This window comes from Anolis sagrei, chromosome 2, assembly GCF_037176765.1.
Source record: "Anolis sagrei isolate rAnoSag1 chromosome 2, rAnoSag1.mat, whole genome shotgun sequence".
Lineage (NCBI taxonomy): Eukaryota > Metazoa > Chordata > Lepidosauria > Squamata > Dactyloidae > Anolis > Anolis sagrei.
Genome location: NC_090022.1, coordinates 278,387,133 through 278,406,196, shown reverse-complemented (window position 1 = coordinate 278,406,196; position 19,064 = coordinate 278,387,133). Strand labels below are relative to the sequence as shown.

Here is a 19,064-nt window from a genome sequence, read left to right as displayed (position 1 = left end):
GGAGAGAAAGGAGTTAAGTCTGCAATATACCTGTGGTAGGGATCTTCCATGCCTTTTCTCCCTCCCTGCCAGAAGCAGCGTCTGTCCATCCATTTCTTTTTGGAAAGTTTCCTAGTCTGCTCCTCCAGAGAGGGCCCTGCTGGGAACTCACTTTCCCAACAGCACTTGCATAGGGCAGGCATTGAAAAGTCTCTGAGTTCCTCTCAGAGCATAATAGGAGTTGGTTATTCTCTGTTTCTCGGCCAATAAAAGACCTGGTTGTGTCCATGCTCTGATTAGCTGAGAATGGACACAGCTGGCAACTACAATTCCCAGAACCCTCTCTTGCAGTTTGTCTTATTTTTAAAAAAATGTTATGGCTAAAACTTAAAATAATTCTATAAAATCAGTAGATCAGTCCATTTCTTTGAAACTTGGCAAGCCTGCAGTTGTAAATGGGGACTAAAACTTAGGAAGTGTTCATGCAGATAGTCATGACTGAGGATTGAACCTTTAAATTTTCCCATTGTAGCCAATGGACCCAATCTTTGCCGATTGAAAACGGCAACGCCCCTCCCCATTTGAGTAACTTCCTAGTAAACAGAATGAGGGGTCAGCTGACAATGGACCCCGACACTGCATGCACAACAGTTTCATCTTGACACCTGAAGGTATCAGACTAAGAAGATAAATATAATGGTACGTGACTATGGCATTCATTTAAATTATCTCTTTAATTAGCATAAATTAATTATGATAAACAGCATGATAAGAAATCCCTGCTTGTATCCCATTTTCTATTTTTCAGTTGTCTTAACAGGTTTTGCAAGTATGTGAAATGTTACAGAACTGTTTTTGTCGAGAAACCACACTGTATATTATAGCATGGATAATGGTGGATGTATACTCCCAAATTTGTGACATGCTCCTTACATTCAGTGGCAACCCACAAGAGTGAGACTGGATTGTGTGGTAGAGCTTCCTTCCCCCTTGTTTTTTTCAATTGAAAGATTGGTTATATGAGTCCCACACTATTGTTGCGGGGGGGGGGGGATATTCTGAGTCCTCTCCAATAGCAAAGGAGCTTTGAATCCAACAGATACATCTTACCTCTGCCCCTGGAAAACTCTTTTTCATAGCTAAACCCAAATTGTTATTTGTATGATTACTGATGGGAGGTAAATCTATGCCCCTGGAGCTTTCCAGCTGTTGCAGCTGTTTTCTGTTCCTGCAAATCTCTCCTTACACATTCTAATTCCCTTTGGACTAGGATTGTAGTCTATTCCACTCGATTCCATTCAGAAATAGAGTTTCATGGCCTTTCTGAAAGCTTCAAGACTCACTGGGAGAGGAAGTACACATTACCTTCAGAGAAATAAAATGCACACAAATCAACATGCAGATTTTAAAATGTAAACTACTGAAATGCATGTAGTTGAAAATATGTACAAACAACAGTAGGAGTATGCATAAAATGTATAACTACATTTATATATTCTTTTATATCTATGCACATATAAGTGCATATTCGGCAAAATATTTATAGCTTTCAATGCGCAAAAGAAAAAAGTCTCCTAACCCAATACAAAAGTCCCATAGGAAGAAAACCTCATTTTAGTTTTGAAAAAACCAACGAAAGCAAAAACAAAATTAAGAATGAGAAATGTTGGCATCTCTACTCAGAAATGAGTCCTATTGATGCAGTGAGGAGTACTTCCAAGACAGTGAAAAATATAAGAATGGTGTGGTATTTCTTAAGGATACTGCAAAATAGCAAAACTTAGATTTCAACTCATGATTTTTTTTTGAGCCAACCTGAAGGATCACAACTCCAAATAAGAGGGAGCAAAGATCAGCTAAGAAATAGAAGCTGAAAGGAAACATGATTGATCCCTGTTCCAAGTAAGACTCATCTTAAAGTTTAAAAGCAGATGAGTGAAACACTTTCCCCTCATCAAGAGCTGTCTGAGGAGTTCAACTCTCAAAGGATACTATTTGAAAGGAGAGTGGGGAGAATGACATTTAGAGTACCAACCACTGTATCCATGGAGAATGTATTCCCGGACTTTGTGAGGATATATGAAACTTCCCATAATAGTGAATCCTATTGAAAACAAGGACTTCCAGTCCCTGAACAACATACAGTTGCACTGTAGAGTATAGAAAATGCCCAAGGAGGACATACTTTGCCAGATGTGGATAAATGAAATTGTGGAAACTACAATAGTTGAATCAGACGCAGCTAGTAGATTCCATGTCAAGGTGATTCTTCTCTTGGTTTTTCTCTGAATTTTAAAGATTTTTATAACATGCTAAATCTTATCCCTAAAATATATTTAACCTATTGGGTAGCTCTTTTAAAATCCAAAACATAATCATATCTGTTGTAATGGTAGCCAGCAGTAATGGATCATTTTTATTAGATATTTTTGTACACCCTTTAAATACCATACACTGTTGCCATTATTATGTGCCTTCATGTTGACTAACTTATAGCAGTGCTATCATAAGCTTGTCTTCACAAGACAGAGGAGGTTTTCCACTGCCTTCATCAGTGTCACTCATTCAAGGTCACATGTGAGTTTCTATGACTGAGGGCCCTTCCACACTGCCATATAACTCATAATATCAAGGCAGAAAATCTCACAGTATCTGCTTTGAATTGGGTTATCTGAGCCTACACTGCCATATATTCCAATTCAAAGCAGAAAATGTGGAATTTTATTCAGCTGTGTGGAAGGGGCCTCAGATAACCTAGTTCAAAGCAGATATTATGGATTATCTGCCTTGATATTCTGGGCTATATGGCTGTATGGAAGGGCCCTGAGCAGGAATTTAAACCTTAGACTTCCAGAGTTGTATTCCATTACACTATTCTCACATTATGGCTCTCAAACACCTTGCTGTATCTTTGAAAAAAGAACAAAGAAACAGTTATGATTTTTTCCTTTCATTATTTTGATATTGTGATGGATGTTTTGGGGAATTCTAGTCTACATTAATTATTGCACATACAAGCTTACTCTTCTGTTTAATGGGATCCTACCTCAAGGCAGAACTTAGAAAGGAACACACAAAAATATTTCTTACAGTATTCATTGAACAATTCAAAGTTTCATGAACTAGTAAGCTGTTTCCATGGATGCTTTCTATATTGTTCAGAATGTTGCATATTACTTTTTCCTTGCCTTTTATTTATTTTGAAATTCCTAGAACTGATAAGAAAATGGGATGAATCTTGAAGAATTCATAATGACCTTAAATTATAATTTGAGGTGTGACTATAACATGCTATCCATTTGGATGATAAAGTAGCATGGTTTCCACTAGTGTTTGAAGTGTCACTCTTTTGCTAACCACATTACCAATATAAAAACTTCTTGTAGGTAGCAAGTGGAAGCAAGTGTGCATACTTCCAAGAGGTATGCACTCTACTGAAATCATATTTCTATGACGGTAGATTATTTTCATTGATGTCTATCTTGTCTTCTCAGGCCCAGAAGAGCTAGGCAGTGGAAGCTATAGACATCGATATCTCACAGACACAGGAAATGGTGATGATGACGGAATTGAGATTGATGATTCAGACTATGACATTTACATTGACGAGGTAAATCTAAAGACGTCAGTCAGTCCATCTGATATTTCAGTTCCTTAAAGATTTTTGTGTATATAGCATTTGGGCAAAGAGGTCTGAGAAAGACAGGGAAGGAAGACATAAACTAATCTATGCTTTGGAGACATATTGTATCATTCTAAATGCATTTCTCTAGTTTCACTCGGTCTGAACTTTTCATTCTTCATGCAATAAGATGAAGCCATAGACAACATAATTTACATTTGCTGAATGGGGTGGGAGAATGTGGAGTTATCTGCAGTCAGCTCTCCACATTAGGAGCTCAGGACCACCCCCCCCCCCCCCGAAAGTTAAAAACCATGAATAAAGAAATTGCTATTTCTGTAGGTTCTCAACCTTGGGTCCCCAGATGTTTTGGCCTTCAACTTCCAGAAATCCCAATAGCTGACAAACTGGCTGGGATTTCTGGAAGTTATAGGCCAAAACACATGGAGACCAACAAGTTGAGAACCACTGTTCTAGATATTTAATCATGGCTCTGTAAATGAATTTCACTGGAAGCTGCCCATAAAAAAGGAGAATCTAGAGCAGTGGTTCTCAACCTGGGGTCCCCAGATGTTTTTGGCCTACAACTCCCAGAAATCCTAGCCAGTTTACCAGCTGTTAGGATTTATGGGAGTTGAAGGCCAAAAACATCTGGGGACCCCAGGTTGAGAACCATTGATCAGAGAGAGCCATTCTTTTGAGAAATATCTAGACCCTCTAGCATGACTGGAGAAAGTTGATCAAAAAAATCAGACTGGAGGGTTCTCAGATTCTTAGAGAGAATATTTTATTAAATCATGAATAAATAAATCCATAAAAGTCCATCTAATTAAATTAAAAAACAAGAAAGTGAAAACAGGACTTTAAAAACCCTTTCCTTATAAATAATCAGTTCCACCATAGTTCTTAATAATAACCTGCCCTTATCAATAAACATATAATTGGGCTCCTGACATAATTAACCTCTTTTGATCAGGCTATTTCTACAGCAAACAAAATCTATGCCTTGAGCTACAGATATAAAGAGCTCTCTAACACTGAATGAAACTGTTGTTCTGATACATATTCTGGCTCATGCCTTTCAAGTTCCCAGGTAGAAATTGTTCATGTTGATACCACATGAGACCTTGTAACCAAGGAATGGGAAGCCTGAAGCTCTGTAGATATTGTTTCCTACAGCAGCTTCCAGAAAATGCTGTTTTATGTATAGGAAACATGTTTCATGTATAGAAAATTCTATTTTATTCAGAGATGTCTCTGAAGTATTCCCCCAAAAAAGTGTGATAAAAAATTTCAGCTCAGCTCTGAAGAATGAAGAAATAGGATATCTGAATATGAAGATTACTTGGTGTTATCCTGATTCCTCTCTATAAATAATGATTTCCATTCAATTCCATGACTTTTCTCTAGAATTGGTACTCTATGTGGTGCCCACATACTTTTGGGCCATATTGGACAGGACTGATGGGAGTTGGAATCCATTGATATTTGGACACCTCTACCCTGCTTTTTAATGAAAATAGCATTTAACCTTAATTATTTCTATATGGGAAGCACATACTCTGTTCCTGAGCGTTCAACCAACCAGTGACCAGTGCATGCATTCTTTTCTTTATGATTGCATAATGGCAACACATAGATTTGAACATAGGTATGATATATTCTAGTCCTGCTTCCAACTGAGTATCTTGGCTGAGGAAATTTCTTTGAAGAGGATGACCAAAAAATTTAAATTGATTTTGTTATATCTCTCTCCCAGAGAGCTTATGAAATAGGACAGGACATCAATGTTATATTTATGTTACTAGTCTTTCTGTCAGTCTGTCTCTCTATCAAAAATGATGATGGTGGTAATAATGATGTATGCTAAACAAACAAACAAATAATACCTGCAAATTCTGCAATGTTAATCCTTTGATATAATACATGTGCTACTATTCTTATCTTTTGTCAGCTCAAACCACTTCCTGCTATCAAAGGAAGCAATAGGAAGTTTTTTGTTGAGACCAAGATTTCACAAGGGTCTACTGCAAGGCTCCTTTCACGGTTGCTTTCATCTACTCCATCTCCTATTACTTTCCCTGCAATAACTACACTTCCACCACGTACCACCACCACTACAAGTCTTAAGGCCATCAGGAGAAACGGCGTGGCCACAGTGATACGGCAGTCGGATCAGTCATGTGATGAAACTATTTGCTCTACTGACAGCTTTTGCGTTAATGATTATGAAAGGAGTGGTTCTCGTTGCCACTGCAACCTTGGCAAAGGAGGAGAGAGCTGTTCAGAAGGTTGGTTTACTTAGAAGCCATCGACAATCAGTTGCTTTACTGATGATCAAAACAGCATTTCATATATTTGGCACACGTATTTTGTTTGATACATTAGTGCAATAGTGGACAAATAGGAAGAAGCATAGTTGTATAAGATACACCTTACTAGTAAGCAAAAGAGGTTCACCAAGATCTGGAAATAATGGATGACATATCTACTTTGCTTCTTGAGAGGTGAAGTAACCAATGACGGGATGTTTGGGACAAACAAACAAAAATGTTTTCATTCAATTAATCAGTCAATCAATCACTATATTTATAGGCTGTCCTCTTCCTAAGAGAGACCCTGGTGGTGCAGTGGGTTAAACCACTGAGCTGCTAAACTTGTTGACCGAAAGGTCACAGGTTTGAATCTGGGGAGCTGCGTGAGCTTCCGCTGTCAACCCCAGCTTCTGCCAACTCAGCAGTTCAAAAACATGAAAATGTGAGTAGATCAATAGGTACCAAAAGGTACTGTTCATCCTTTTTGAGCCCCAAAAGGTACTGTTCGTCCTTTTTTGGGCTCCTCTCAAATACACTTTTTCTACTCCTACCTCATCCAGGGTTTTATCATTTTATCTTTTCCATTTGGCCTGCCCATTGTGTTTGATTTTCTATTATGCTACTTTGCTTAGTTTACTTTATTTTGCCACTGTATGTACTTTATTGTGATGTAATTTTTGTTGTTGTATTTTGCACTTTATTTTGCTATATTGGATCTTTGGGCTTGGCCTCATGTTAGTCACCCCGTGTCCAATTCGGGGAGATGGTGGTGGGGTAAAAATAAAGATTATTATTATTATTATTATTATTATTATTATTATTATTATTATTGCTCCAATGAGAAGGTAACGGCGCTCCATACAGTCATGCTGGCCACATGACCTTGGAGGTGTCTACGGACAATGCCGGCTCTTTGGCTTAGAAGTGGAGATGAGCACCAACCCCTAGAGTCGGACACGACTGGACTTAATGTCAGGGGAAAACCTTTACCTTACTACCTCTTCCTAAGACTCAATCTGATTGGTTACTTGGAATTTAAAAGCAATGTGAGGTCCAGGAATAGTGTCAAACTTGAGTTCTGAAGATTCAATCACCAGATGTTTATGAAACATTTGTGAGAAAGTTATAGTGGAAACAGGTATTTTTGGTTGTTTTCCCAAACATCTGTTTGTTGTTTGTATCAGCTTTCAAAATCAAGGCTGCTTGTGATGATGGATGGTAGTACATACTTTGCTGAGGTCATTGTAGTGTTCTAGTGACATTCATTTGTAGGTAAGATGGACATAACTATTATAATACATTGCTATGTTTAGGTTTCACACAGTTGCATCGGTAGCTTGTCACTGAGGTGACTCATCTTGTATGTGTTTTAGCCCATAGTTCAGTGGAGCTGTCCAAGGTGCTGGTCCTCACTGGGGATAATATTGTTCAGTAATTTGGATAACTAGAATGATTTGGCGGCTGTTTACAGAGTCGTTGGTTTCTCTGCTGCTTTAAGTCCTCTCATTATACTTTCTGATACTTTTTAATGGTGCCAGATTGTCATTTAGATATAGTAACTGGGGTATCCATCTATATGAAGAGCATAAATTTGAGTATTGTCTTTTTTGATTAGCTGTAAATGGAGAAGGACAAATAATCTTGAATAACTCTCCAGATAACATGATGAATATTGTCATTTAGTGAGGTATTCATTCCCTTTTCCTCCAATAAAACATAAGTGGAGCCTTATCTTGAAACAGCAATGGGGACAAGAAGAAAAATGACCAACTGGTCCTCGGGAATGTCCGGGGTGAGACTGGGAAGTTGAGAAGCTGGTGTAGATTCTTGAAAAGGGATAAGGGATTCCATTGTGAAAATTTAAAGGGAAGACAGAGACAGTCTGTTGAGTGCTGTGATAAATATAAGTTCAAGTAGAAATGCCCCTTAAGTCTAAAAAGGAATCTATTGATTTTATTCAGAAGTGAACTGCTAAGACATATGTCCTCATTGTTATCTTTCAGATGTTAATATACAATATCCTCAGTTCTTTGGCTATTCATATATCACCTTTGAACCTCTGAAAAATTCCTACCAGAAATTCCAAATTACTGTTGAATTCAGGGTAAGTGTGGAGCCTTTGGGCAACGTCATGTTTAATGTCTTGCTACATTTAGATTAATGGTAGAAGTGTGGATATATAGTGTTAGCCAAAGGGAGTTGGATAATAAGGAGTAAAAATCAACAATGACTGTGAGGTCTGTAAAATAGTTTAGTCTTTCTTGCTCAACTAAACCGAACGCTTGGAAACATTCTTTTCATAGTATGTAGTTCATTATAGAAAATATTAGAAATGTGGTACATTTCAAATTTTATTGCACATTACTTTTCCATTACTGAAAAATAGAAGAAAAGAAGGCCATAACTCTTGAAAATTCATCTGCAATGCCTGTTTTAAAGGTCACAGGAAAAATAATAAGAAAATATTACTGTTTACCAAAAATAAATAAACATCATTACAATTCATAATGTTTCTTCTGTAGCACAATGCTACAATTCATTTGTTACCAAGAGGGAAAAGGACAATTAGTCGCAAAGGATAACATAACTTGTAATGGGTCACTTCCAAATTCTGGTTTAATCTATTATACAATTTCTTAAGCTGACATAAGTATGAAATTCTAGATACTCTCCTGGTCAGTTTAGAGGAATCATAGAATCATAGCATTGGAAGAGACCTCATGGGCCATCCAGTCCAACCCCCTACCAAGAAGCAGGAAAATTGCATTCAAAGCACCCCCGACAGATGGCCATCCAGCCTCTGTTTAAAAGCCTCCAAAAAAGGAGCCTCCACCACATTCTAGGGCAGAGAGTTCCACTGCTTCACATATTTATACATGGCTCTCATCATGTCTCCTCTCAGCCTTCCCTTCTTCGGAATAAACATGCCCAGCTATTTAAGCCACTCCTCATAAGGCTTGTTCTCCAGACCCATGATCATTTTAGTCAATCTCCTGAACGCATTCCAGCTTGTCAACATCTTCCTTCAATTGTGGTGCCCAGAATTGGACACAGTGTGATTCCAGTGTGACTCCTGTTTATGCAGGCCAAAATCTCAATTTTTTTTGCTGCCGCATGACATTGACTCATGTTTAACTAGTTGTCCACGAGGACTCCAAGATCTTTTTCACACGTACTGCTCTCGAGCTAAGCGTCCCCCATTCTGTATCTTCGCATTTCATTTTTTTCTGCCTAAGTGGAATATCTTGCATTTGTCCCTGTTGAACTTCAATTTGTTAGTTTTGCCCCATCTCTCTAATCTTTTAAGATCATTTTGAATTCTGCTCCTGTCTTCTGGGGTATTGGCTATCCCTCTCAATTTGGTGTAATCTGAAAACTTGATGATTATGCCTTTTAACCCTACATCTAAGTCGTTAATAAAGATGTTGAACAAGACCGGGCCCAGGACAGAAGGATGTAATAAACATGTATTAAATGAATAAATGGACTGAGATTGCTTGGGCCAGTTTCATTTACTCCCATTGTAGTGTGGGAATGGTTTCCTCATTGCATCTTCTCACTATTGCTCTAAGAAAGACTTGATGAGCAAATCAGGCAGAATGAATGCAGTGACCCAGAAATTGTTCTCTCTAGAAGCAAGTGAAGGAGCATTGTGCCCTCATGATACTATGGAACTGTAGAAAGTTAATATCAGTTCATTTGTAACTGTGTTTCAAAACCAGGGTGTTATTTACCTTTCATTTTTTTCCATTCCCAGACTGAAGCCGAAGATGGTTTGCTTCTGTATTGTGGAGAAAATGAGCACGGACGTGGTGACTTCATGTCAGTGGCAATCATCCGAAGAAACGTCCAGTTCAGGTATGATTGTCAAATAATACTCTAATAATAATGAAAGGTTTCTGGCCTCTTTTAGGATTCCTATCTTCTTTGGGAAAAACAAAATATCATAATAGCTGCTTGGGTCTCAATCAAGAGAGAAAAGCAGGGTTCTCCTGCAGCTGTCTATCAAGGGCAGTGCTTGGAGGCTGAAGGTTATACTGTGCCCTTCAGTGTTTAAACATCCCTATTTAAAGGGTATTTTCATTTTTGTGAACAGAAACAGAGATTATGATGAGGAGGAGGACAATGAAGTCATGATTTCCCATTAATTCATTCATTCAGGATTTTCTGAGATTAGAACTTATTTGAAATAATTCTGCACAAAGGATCTATTTCCTACATAACCCACCACTAAAACATGTTTTCAACTCTAAATAATGGGGGGGGGGGGGGGTTGCAAATAAATGAGATCCTAAAAATATGACAAATCTTGTGGTGGTTGATAGTTTTCATGAGGAGATATTTCAATATGGATAAGAAAATGATCAAATAGTAGTATAAGGTTACTACATTGTTAATAGCTTGTTTCAAAAAAGAAATGTATCCAAGAATGTGGTTTTCAAACATAATTTTTGGATATGACTAGTCAAAGTATCTTTGATGGGAATCACCTCAAACTAGAGGCAATTCGATTTTGTCATTTCATGGGAGGTTGCCATTTTTTCCTGTGTTGATCATAGATTCAACTGTGGTACTGGGATTGCAGTAATTACCAGTGAGAACAGAGTTAAACTGGGAAACTGGCATAGTGTGACTGTGTTCAGAGATGGACTGGAAGGTTGGCTTAGACTGGATAACAACCCTCCTGTTTCTGGTAAATCTCAGGTGAGTCATTTTGCTTCTGAAAGGTAATATAATTAGCCATGAATGTATGTTTGTGCTGAAGCAGTCTGGAATGCCAAGATGTCCCCAGACCCAGGTTGAAATCCTAATGGGATGCTTTATATTTGGAATGGTGGTGGAGAAGGTGGGTAGGAAGGATCTCCATATCAGTCAAGGCTTGTGATATCTCTGGGGCCTTCCACTGCTTCCTACTTTCTCCTCCTAAATGTCATTTGGTAAACCTAATTAAGTGAACATTGTTGCTTTAGGTCTACCTCTGGGACTAAATCCACCCAGAAATATCCCCAGATCAATAGCTGCCACTTCCTACTAAGTTAAAGAGTCGCAGGAGACTACTAAGTATTTTGAGGCAAGGGACAAACATTTCTGTGATATTGTATTACAACACAATAAACTTCCAGTGTTAACTTTTTTGTAGTGCTCGACACACCTTTAAGCAAGCATGTGTCAAAGAAAATAAAGGCATGAAGGTTAGGATGAGACAAGATTAGTTAGAATCCCATCACTACTAGCTACAGCAGAGAGAGGTCACATGAGAAAGATTTCCAGATTTCAGGGGCTGATTGTTATTCTTCTGTCTACATGATGAGCGAGAGGACTTTTTGGGCAAGAGCATTGCCTTGAACAGTGTGCATAAATCAGTTCATTGGCCAACACACATTTTGGTGCCTCAAATGTTAGACATGTTTCTGGGTATATTTGATCTGCTGGTTCCAGAAATGGCACCACTTTTGGCCTATCAGCTCTAGTTTTTGAAATACAGAACATATGCTATATACCAATCACCATCTGCTCACCCATGGAAAACCATGATAACCATATCTAAGAAACTAGAGCTGATGTGGTTGTTCCATATCGAGTTTCTGAAACGGTGCCCCAAGTAACCCTAGAAATACATTCAGGCATTGAATGTTTGCCTTTTATGTTTGGAATCCACTCTGAGTCCCTTCAGGGAGATAGGGTGGAATATAAATAAATAAATACATAATTATTAGGCCTAAAAACTAAGACACCAAGTTTTTTTTTTGTTGGACTGTGGTATTTTTCATTTTACCTACCAAAAATCATGGTGTTTTTTTTTAAAAGAGTATACTTTGTTGAGAGTTCCAGTGTGGTGTTTTGGTGTGAGCAGTGGACTATGATTCTGGAGAACAGCACTGACTTCCTTGGAGAAAAAAAAAGGAAACAAATTAATAACAAGCTTAATTGTCTTTCTGGGAGCCAAATTTCCTATGAGTGTTTTTCCCTTCTCCATTTTCTAGGGTCAATACAGCAAGATTACTTTCCGAACTCCCTTCTATCTTGGAGGTGCTCCGACAGCCTATTGGCTTGTAAGGTCTGCAGGAATGAACCGTGGCTTTCAAGGCTGTGTTCAATCACTCATTGTCAATGGAAAGATCATCGATATGCGGCCTTGGCCTTTGGGGAAGGCTCTTAGTGGAGCAGATGTAGGTAAGTGCAATGTCATTCCCACTCATATGTGTGTGTGTGTGTGTGTGTGTGAGAGAGAGAGAGAGAGAGAGAGAGAGAATGAAGTTGCATCTACACTAGAATTAATCCAGTTTGACACCAGTCTAGCTGCCTTGGTACAATGCTATGGAATTGGGACTTGTATGTGTTAATTCTACAGTGTAGGTGCATGCTGAGTTGTAATCTCCCATACAGACTATCCAACAACTTGTTGGATAATGGTTTGAGATAGATTTTGGGTCAGGTTATTTAAAATCTGTCATATTTTGTTCACTTTCTTTTGGTTGGTTTCAGACTCTGTCTTATTTAGAATAGACCCATTAGTCTAAGTATGAAAAGTAGTTTGTCTGCTTTAAATGCTTTTCCATGGCTGCTCCAATACTAGACAATACCAAGATTGTTCACAACATTATTAAAAACAAATACAGTTAAATAAGGGTCCAATTCATTGAAGGCACCAGATCCCTTCTAATCTAAGCAGGGCTATGTCACACTACTACTTGGGTGGGAGATTGCAAAGAAATGTCAGGTGCTGTATAAAGGCAGTGGCAAGCCACCTCTGAGTATTCTTTCCCTAAGAAAACCCTGTGAAATCCATAGGAGTTACAGGCAACTAGAAGGCACACAAAGAGAGAGCTCAGAGGACAGCAGTATAATGATATTTGAACACAGCAAATTGATGAATTAATAAACAACATTTCTCTCCCTGAGAATGGGAGAACATATTTATAAAGACTGAGTGAATAACTTATTCAGAACATATTGATGGCTCTGGGAAATGTTTGAATGCCTTTCCACTTGGGTTAATTGTACAAAATTGCAAGTTTTGTGAACAAAATCCCATTACCAAGGAAAGCATTCCTATTACAGAAGTTGTCCATTGTTGTGTTCTTTCCTTCTTTATTTGTATAATTTCAGTGAGCAGATAGAGTGCCATCGGAAGTTTTTGCTTCTAGTTATTACTCAGTAGACATGACGAAACAGAAAATGACTCGACCATCCCTCAACAGACAATGACATTTATTTAAGTAGAAAATACGTACAATCTACTTTTAATAATTTTCAAGGACCTGGCATGTGTCTTTGTTTAGCAAGACTGGTAGTCATCCTAAAATTTTGAAACTCTTTTGTGCTTATGGAAAAATATAACCATTCATTTGTCACGGGTAACTATGGAAAGGCATGGTCTCCATCAAATTGTCTAATCTACCTTTGAAGCTATCTAAGTTAATAATCACTGTGTGGTAATGCATTTCACAATTTCAATATCTGCTTTGTGGAAAACCTACTTTTGTCTCCACTAATAATGGTCCTCTAAAATGCTTGATAATATTGCAGGCACTGAGATGCTTGAGATTTATTATAGCATTATTGCATTTGCTTAATCATAGGCCAATGTCAAAGGCCCCAGCTTCAGATTTGGGTACAAATCCAGAAGACCTACCCATCAGTCATTTATAGTTTGTTTTTCATTGACATTTGAGATTTGAGTTGTTTCAGTAAAGACATTCTGAACACACTCATTGAGTGCACGTCACCTTGTACACGGAGTTGTCCATGTTACAATAGCTTAATCACCTGTTTTGAATGCTAAGGTCCACCAGTCCATTTACCCACCTGTTTAGAGTATCAAATTCACAGCATATAAACTACGTTATAGTAATACAACTACATAATAGAATCAGGTTGGTGATGCAGGTCGAACTAGCTGAGACTTTGCTGTTCAGGCAACTAGTCTGCAGTCTACTTGAGTTTCCCTATCCATCCTGGAACAAAGGAAAGGAGGCTGGTTTGACTCCTTGGTCCACCATGAGGTCCTGCATGTCATGAGCCAAGTAAAGTCAAGTCTTTTAGGCTGTTTTGAGATGGGTCAAATAAAACAGACTCACCTTACAACTGCTTCAAAGAGTCCAGTTGGTTTTGCAGCACAGGCACTGCTACCAGCCATCAATCTGCTGCAAGGGGAACCACAATTTACTTTGGGTCTTTCAGGTCATCAGAATGACCATAGTGTTTATTGAAATCTGAGACAATCTAGTGTTCACACTTCAAAAATAATTACCACTATTTTGCTGGTCAAAATCACTCCTTGTAGGAATCTTGCTGATGACATTGCTTCTGGAGATCACATTGCATGGCTCCTCACCGGAAACAGCAACACTAGCAAGGTTCTACTGGGGAGCTGCTTGGAGCTATTTTTTCCTGGCAAAAAAGTAGCCAGAGTGTCCCCAAGGAGGACAGGGCACTGGTGTCTGGACTCCTAAAAGGCTTTGGAGTGCTTCCGCAATGGTAGGCATGGATTCCCAATTTTGCACCTGGTGCAGCTCTGGCATAGTTTACTCCAAAGTATTTTGGTAAGTGTAGATGTAGCCTTACTCTTCCAAAACCTGCCATAAGTTCTTTGTTTAGGGTGGCCAAGAAATATAAATGAACAAAGTCTTCACATCACTAAGCTGATCAAAAGGCTTGTTCAAGTGACTGCACTTTGTTAGTGATAGAAGCAGTTCTAAATCCTGGTTTCAAGTCTAGCGTTTCTTTGATAAAAGATCATCTCTTCATATCTTTTGTATTTCCCTATACCAAGGGCAGTGACCGGTAGCAACAGTTGCCCTACCCCCCTTGATAAAAAAGTGGGGGTAGAGATCTAGGAAAAGATATAAAAGCTAATAGAATGGCATAGAGAGCAGACTCTGAAGAAAATAACACCTTAGAAAAGCACAGAGAGCAATTTCACGATAGAGTGAGAATCTATGGAATACTTATAGACAGTGAAACTTGTCAAAAAGTTTCTTTCTGATCAATATTGGTTCTTGGATCTCAGCTGTAGCACTCTCCAATCCCAGTATTAACCTTTACAGCCACATCTATCTGTATGTCTCTTAGTCATGTTTCAAGGTTACCCGTCAAACGCAGCTCACTACATGATGAAATAAAAATAATTAAAACATGCATTTTATTTATTTAACTCCTGTCAACACAATTCTGAAAAGAGCTGTCCTTACTTAATGCTATCTTTTAAAAATGTATAGGTTTTTATTTACATTTTTTGATATATTACTAGAAATGAACAATTGGAATTGGCTCCCGTACTAACAACAAATTAGATGAATTTGCATATTGCAAGCAACTGTGTGTGCATGCGTGTGTTCCTTCAAGTCACCTACCATAGTATGGTAGCCCAATAAATTGCATAGACTTTCATAGGAATACTCAGTGATGGTTTTTCCACTTCCTTCTTCTGAAAGACACCTGGTATTCATTGGTAGTCTCTCATCTAAATTCTAACCAGGGCTGACCCTGCTTAGCTTTCAACATCAGACAGGATCTGGGGCCTTCACAATATACTTCTTTCTTATTCCTTCTACTCTGAACCCTCTGTGGAAAAGTACTGTCAGTGTCCAGCCTCATGTAGTACAATAAGAATGGAGACAAGTCAGCATTGGAGACTCATGTCATCAAATCAACAGTTCCTCTTTTCTCTGATTAGAAAGCAATTCTTTCGTCCTAGGAGACAGATTGGACTCCGCACATTGTCTTTCAAAATTCAGAGACAGACTTAAGTTTTTACAGCTTTCATTAAATTCAGAATTATACCATACACCGCCTATATTTTGTCCTGAATGCCCCAATCTGATGATTAAAATGATAATTGAGTGAACAGATGGGAAAAGAAGAGGTGATCACTTGATGGCATTTGTCTCCAAATGTCTCTGATTGGATTAAAGCTTGAGAATTCAGCTCACTTACTTCCCGTGATGTTTCCTTTTCAGCATCGTATCAAGGCTCTCTTTCATGCTGTACGATTTGTTGCTAGTGGCATTTATATCAACATAACCCATCAATCTTTAGTTATGAGCTCAATTTTATTAGGGAACAAACTGAGACACTTAGTTTTCAATCCTACCTGCTGTACATGGGGAACTTGCAGCCATCCAAATACTGTTGGGTTGCAACTAGCCAGTTTAACAGTGATGAAGGATAATGGAGTTTGCAGTCCCAACACTGGGATGCTTACAAGTTCAAGATTATATCTAAATGTATTTATTATTCTCCTACCTTTCTTCTACCACAAGAGACCCAAGGCATTTCATAGCATGGTTTAAGGGGGAGGGGGAGAAATAAAACAATCAGTCATAGTACTAAAATACAATTAAACAGATACTGTATCATCTTGAAGTTAACTTTGATATATTCACTGGGATTTACTGTTGATGTAGGGTAGGGCTTCTTAAAATTTTCCACTTGGGACCCCTTACTCGGTCCCAGGCATACAGGTGTATAAAGGGTATAAAATAAACATTTACTAATAACAAATCAGCATTTGCAAGTCTTACTAACTATGTGGAATATTCCTTTTATGAAGTAGGACCTTACCGCACTAGATAATGAATCTACTTTAAATCTGGTTGCTGCCTCCTGCAGAATTCTGGCGTTTGTAGTTTAGGAAGGAGCCTTTAACAGCCTCACTAAACTACAAAACCCAGAATTCTGCAGGAGGCAGAAACTGGATTTAAGTGGATTCATTCTCTAGTGCAGTGGTTCTCAACCTATGGGTCCCCAGGTGTTTTGGCCTACAACTCCTAGAAATCCCAGCCAGTTTACCAGCTGTTAGGATTTCTGAGAGATGAAGGCCAAAACACCTGGGGACTCACAGATTGAGAACTCCTATTTGGAGTTGGAACCCTGGTTTAAGAAGCAGTGATAAAGCGTTGTCATTTTCATCAACAGAATCTCAGATGTTAATTTGAAGTTGTGGATCATTTCCAAAAGTTTGAGACAACACATATTGTGAAAGTTATTTGCCCACCTTTTTGGAAGGAGGCTGGAAGAACTTCTGGTTTCTATCAAGTCCTTAGTAAAGATCCTTCTTTTAAACTAAAGCCCCAAAAGGAAGGGCCGTTCTCACTGGGGATTCTGGAAGTAGTAGTCCAAGGAAGCAATAGTTTCAAATTCTGTTTCTGTTCTATTTAATGCTGTTGATATAGTGTTATGAAATACACCTTTCCACCAGAGAAAAAAGCATGAAGTGTCAAAGATTCTAACAGTAGCATAACTTAGCAATTTCCAAAGGTGAGAAGCTGATGTATGATTTTCGATTTCTTTTGAAAAATAATATGAATTCTATCCCCAATCTGGCCTTACTAGAGTGAAAACTGTGAAGCTCCTGGTGACATAATGGGTTAAATCCTTGTGCTGGCAGGACTGCCAGTTCAAATCTGGGAGTCAGGGTGAGCTCCCATCTGTCAGCTTCAGCTTCTCATGCAGGGACAGGAGAGAAGGCCTTCCACAGGATGGTAAAATATCCGGGCATCCCCTAAGTAACGTCCTTGCAGACGACCAATTGTCTCACACCAGAAGTGATGTGCAGTTTCTCAAGTTGCTCCTGACATAAAAGAGAGCGAGAGAGATTGTGAAAACTGGAGTGGGCTCTGTTACCTTTAATAATTGTGCAGAAGAAGGAAATTTCAGCAGGTGCTGCTTCTTACTTGGTTGCATGACAAGTAACACCTGCTGAAATTTCCTCCTCTACGCAAACATTGAAGAGGCAGGAAACTTATTTTTAATCTAGTGATCCTGATTCCCACTTGATACTATGAGGTTTTTTTTTTTAAAGAACAGTTAATTTTCAGTGATACGTGCTTAGATCTACATACGTACATTTTCCACATTGCCAGTGACTGTGGCAAAACCTGTAGGATGTTTCAGCAAGTTCAAACAGACTTTTTACAGTCGAGCAATAACCAGCCATATAGCCATTGTGTCAAGACAAGTTGACTGCGAGGGAGCTAATGCATGATTATGAATTTTTAAATCGTTTCTTTATTAATTATATTTAAACATATCTTTCTCCTGCCAAGGGATCCAGTATTTTAAAAACTTTAGTTAAAAATTGTACTATTACAAACCTCAGTTCTGTTAAAAGCACATAATTCAGGATTATTTAAAATACATTTGAAAAATAATTTAAAATGTACAAAGTAATAAAAAGACAGAGCACAACACCACCTTCAATACTATTCTGCCACGTGATTAAAATCAAAGTCCTATCTGAATGAAAAGGTCTTTACCAGAAGGAGAGCAGTGGGCAACCAGACCTTCCATGAGAAGAAGCTCCATGGTTTGGGGACACAGCTACATTATAGAATTAATGCAGCTTGCTTGCACTTTAACTGTCATGTCTAAATGCTATGGAATCATAATAGTTGTAGTTTGGTGAATGTCCAGTACTATTTGACAAGAGAAGGCTCATTACCTTGTAAAATTACAACTCCCAAGATTCCATAGCATTGAACCATAGTAGTTAAAGTGCATTAATTCTACAGTGCATATGGTACCTGGGAGCAGCTGGTGGGAAGGTTGTCTTCATCAATTGTGTCTGAGAAGGTGATGAGACCAAGAGAAATCCCTCCCCTGAAGATTATAAAACTCAGACTAGCTTAAACGGGAAGATACCATCTCTTAGCGAAGTTAGTCCATTAGAATAGAAGCAGCAAGGTGTTTGTTAATCCCTTTACTGGGGATTTAAAAGTTATAAAATAGTTAGCATGAAATGGGAATGATGGAAAGAAGGAATCTAGTAATACCTTTGAGAATACTTGGGAGTTTTTTCCCCAGCATGCATTTTCAAGGATATTGATCTACTTCACAAAACTTTATCCATGAAAACTCATGTGGAAATAAACCAATTAGTTTAAAAGGTACTATTTATGTATTATTTTTATTTATTTAAAACATTTATACCCCATCCTTCCCAACCTCTGAAGAGAGATTCAGGATGGCTTCCATTCAGGTTTTCTTTTCGTGTTAGGAGCGACTTGAGAATCTGCAAGTTGCTTCTGGTGTGAGAGAATTGGCCATCTGCAAAGATGTTGCCCAGGGGATGCCCGGATGTTTTGATGCTTTGCCATCCTTGTGGAAGGCTTCTCTCATGTCCCTGGTGGCACAGTGGGTTGAAT

The 19,064-nt window shown here is 38.4% G+C and overlaps 1 protein-coding gene across 2 annotated transcripts in view; it reads left to right on the top strand.

Moving 5' to 3' along the window:
- The window catches only part of EGFLAM (EGF like, fibronectin type III and laminin G domains), a 142,046-nt gene that overhangs the window by 92,702 nt on the left and 30,280 nt on the right, over window positions 1-19,064 (top strand). For both annotated transcript variants that reach the window (XM_060761410.2, XM_060761409.2), the window contains exons 8-13: window positions 3,474-3,589; window positions 5,556-5,892; window positions 7,920-8,020; window positions 9,674-9,774; window positions 10,476-10,620; window positions 11,901-12,090. In XM_060761410.2, the coding sequence (XP_060617393.2) occupies window positions 3,474-3,589; window positions 5,556-5,892; window positions 7,920-8,020; window positions 9,674-9,774; window positions 10,476-10,620; window positions 11,901-12,090 (990 nt within the window). The remainder of the gene's footprint in view (window positions 1-3,473; window positions 3,590-5,555; window positions 5,893-7,919; window positions 8,021-9,673; window positions 9,775-10,475; window positions 10,621-11,900; window positions 12,091-19,064) is intronic.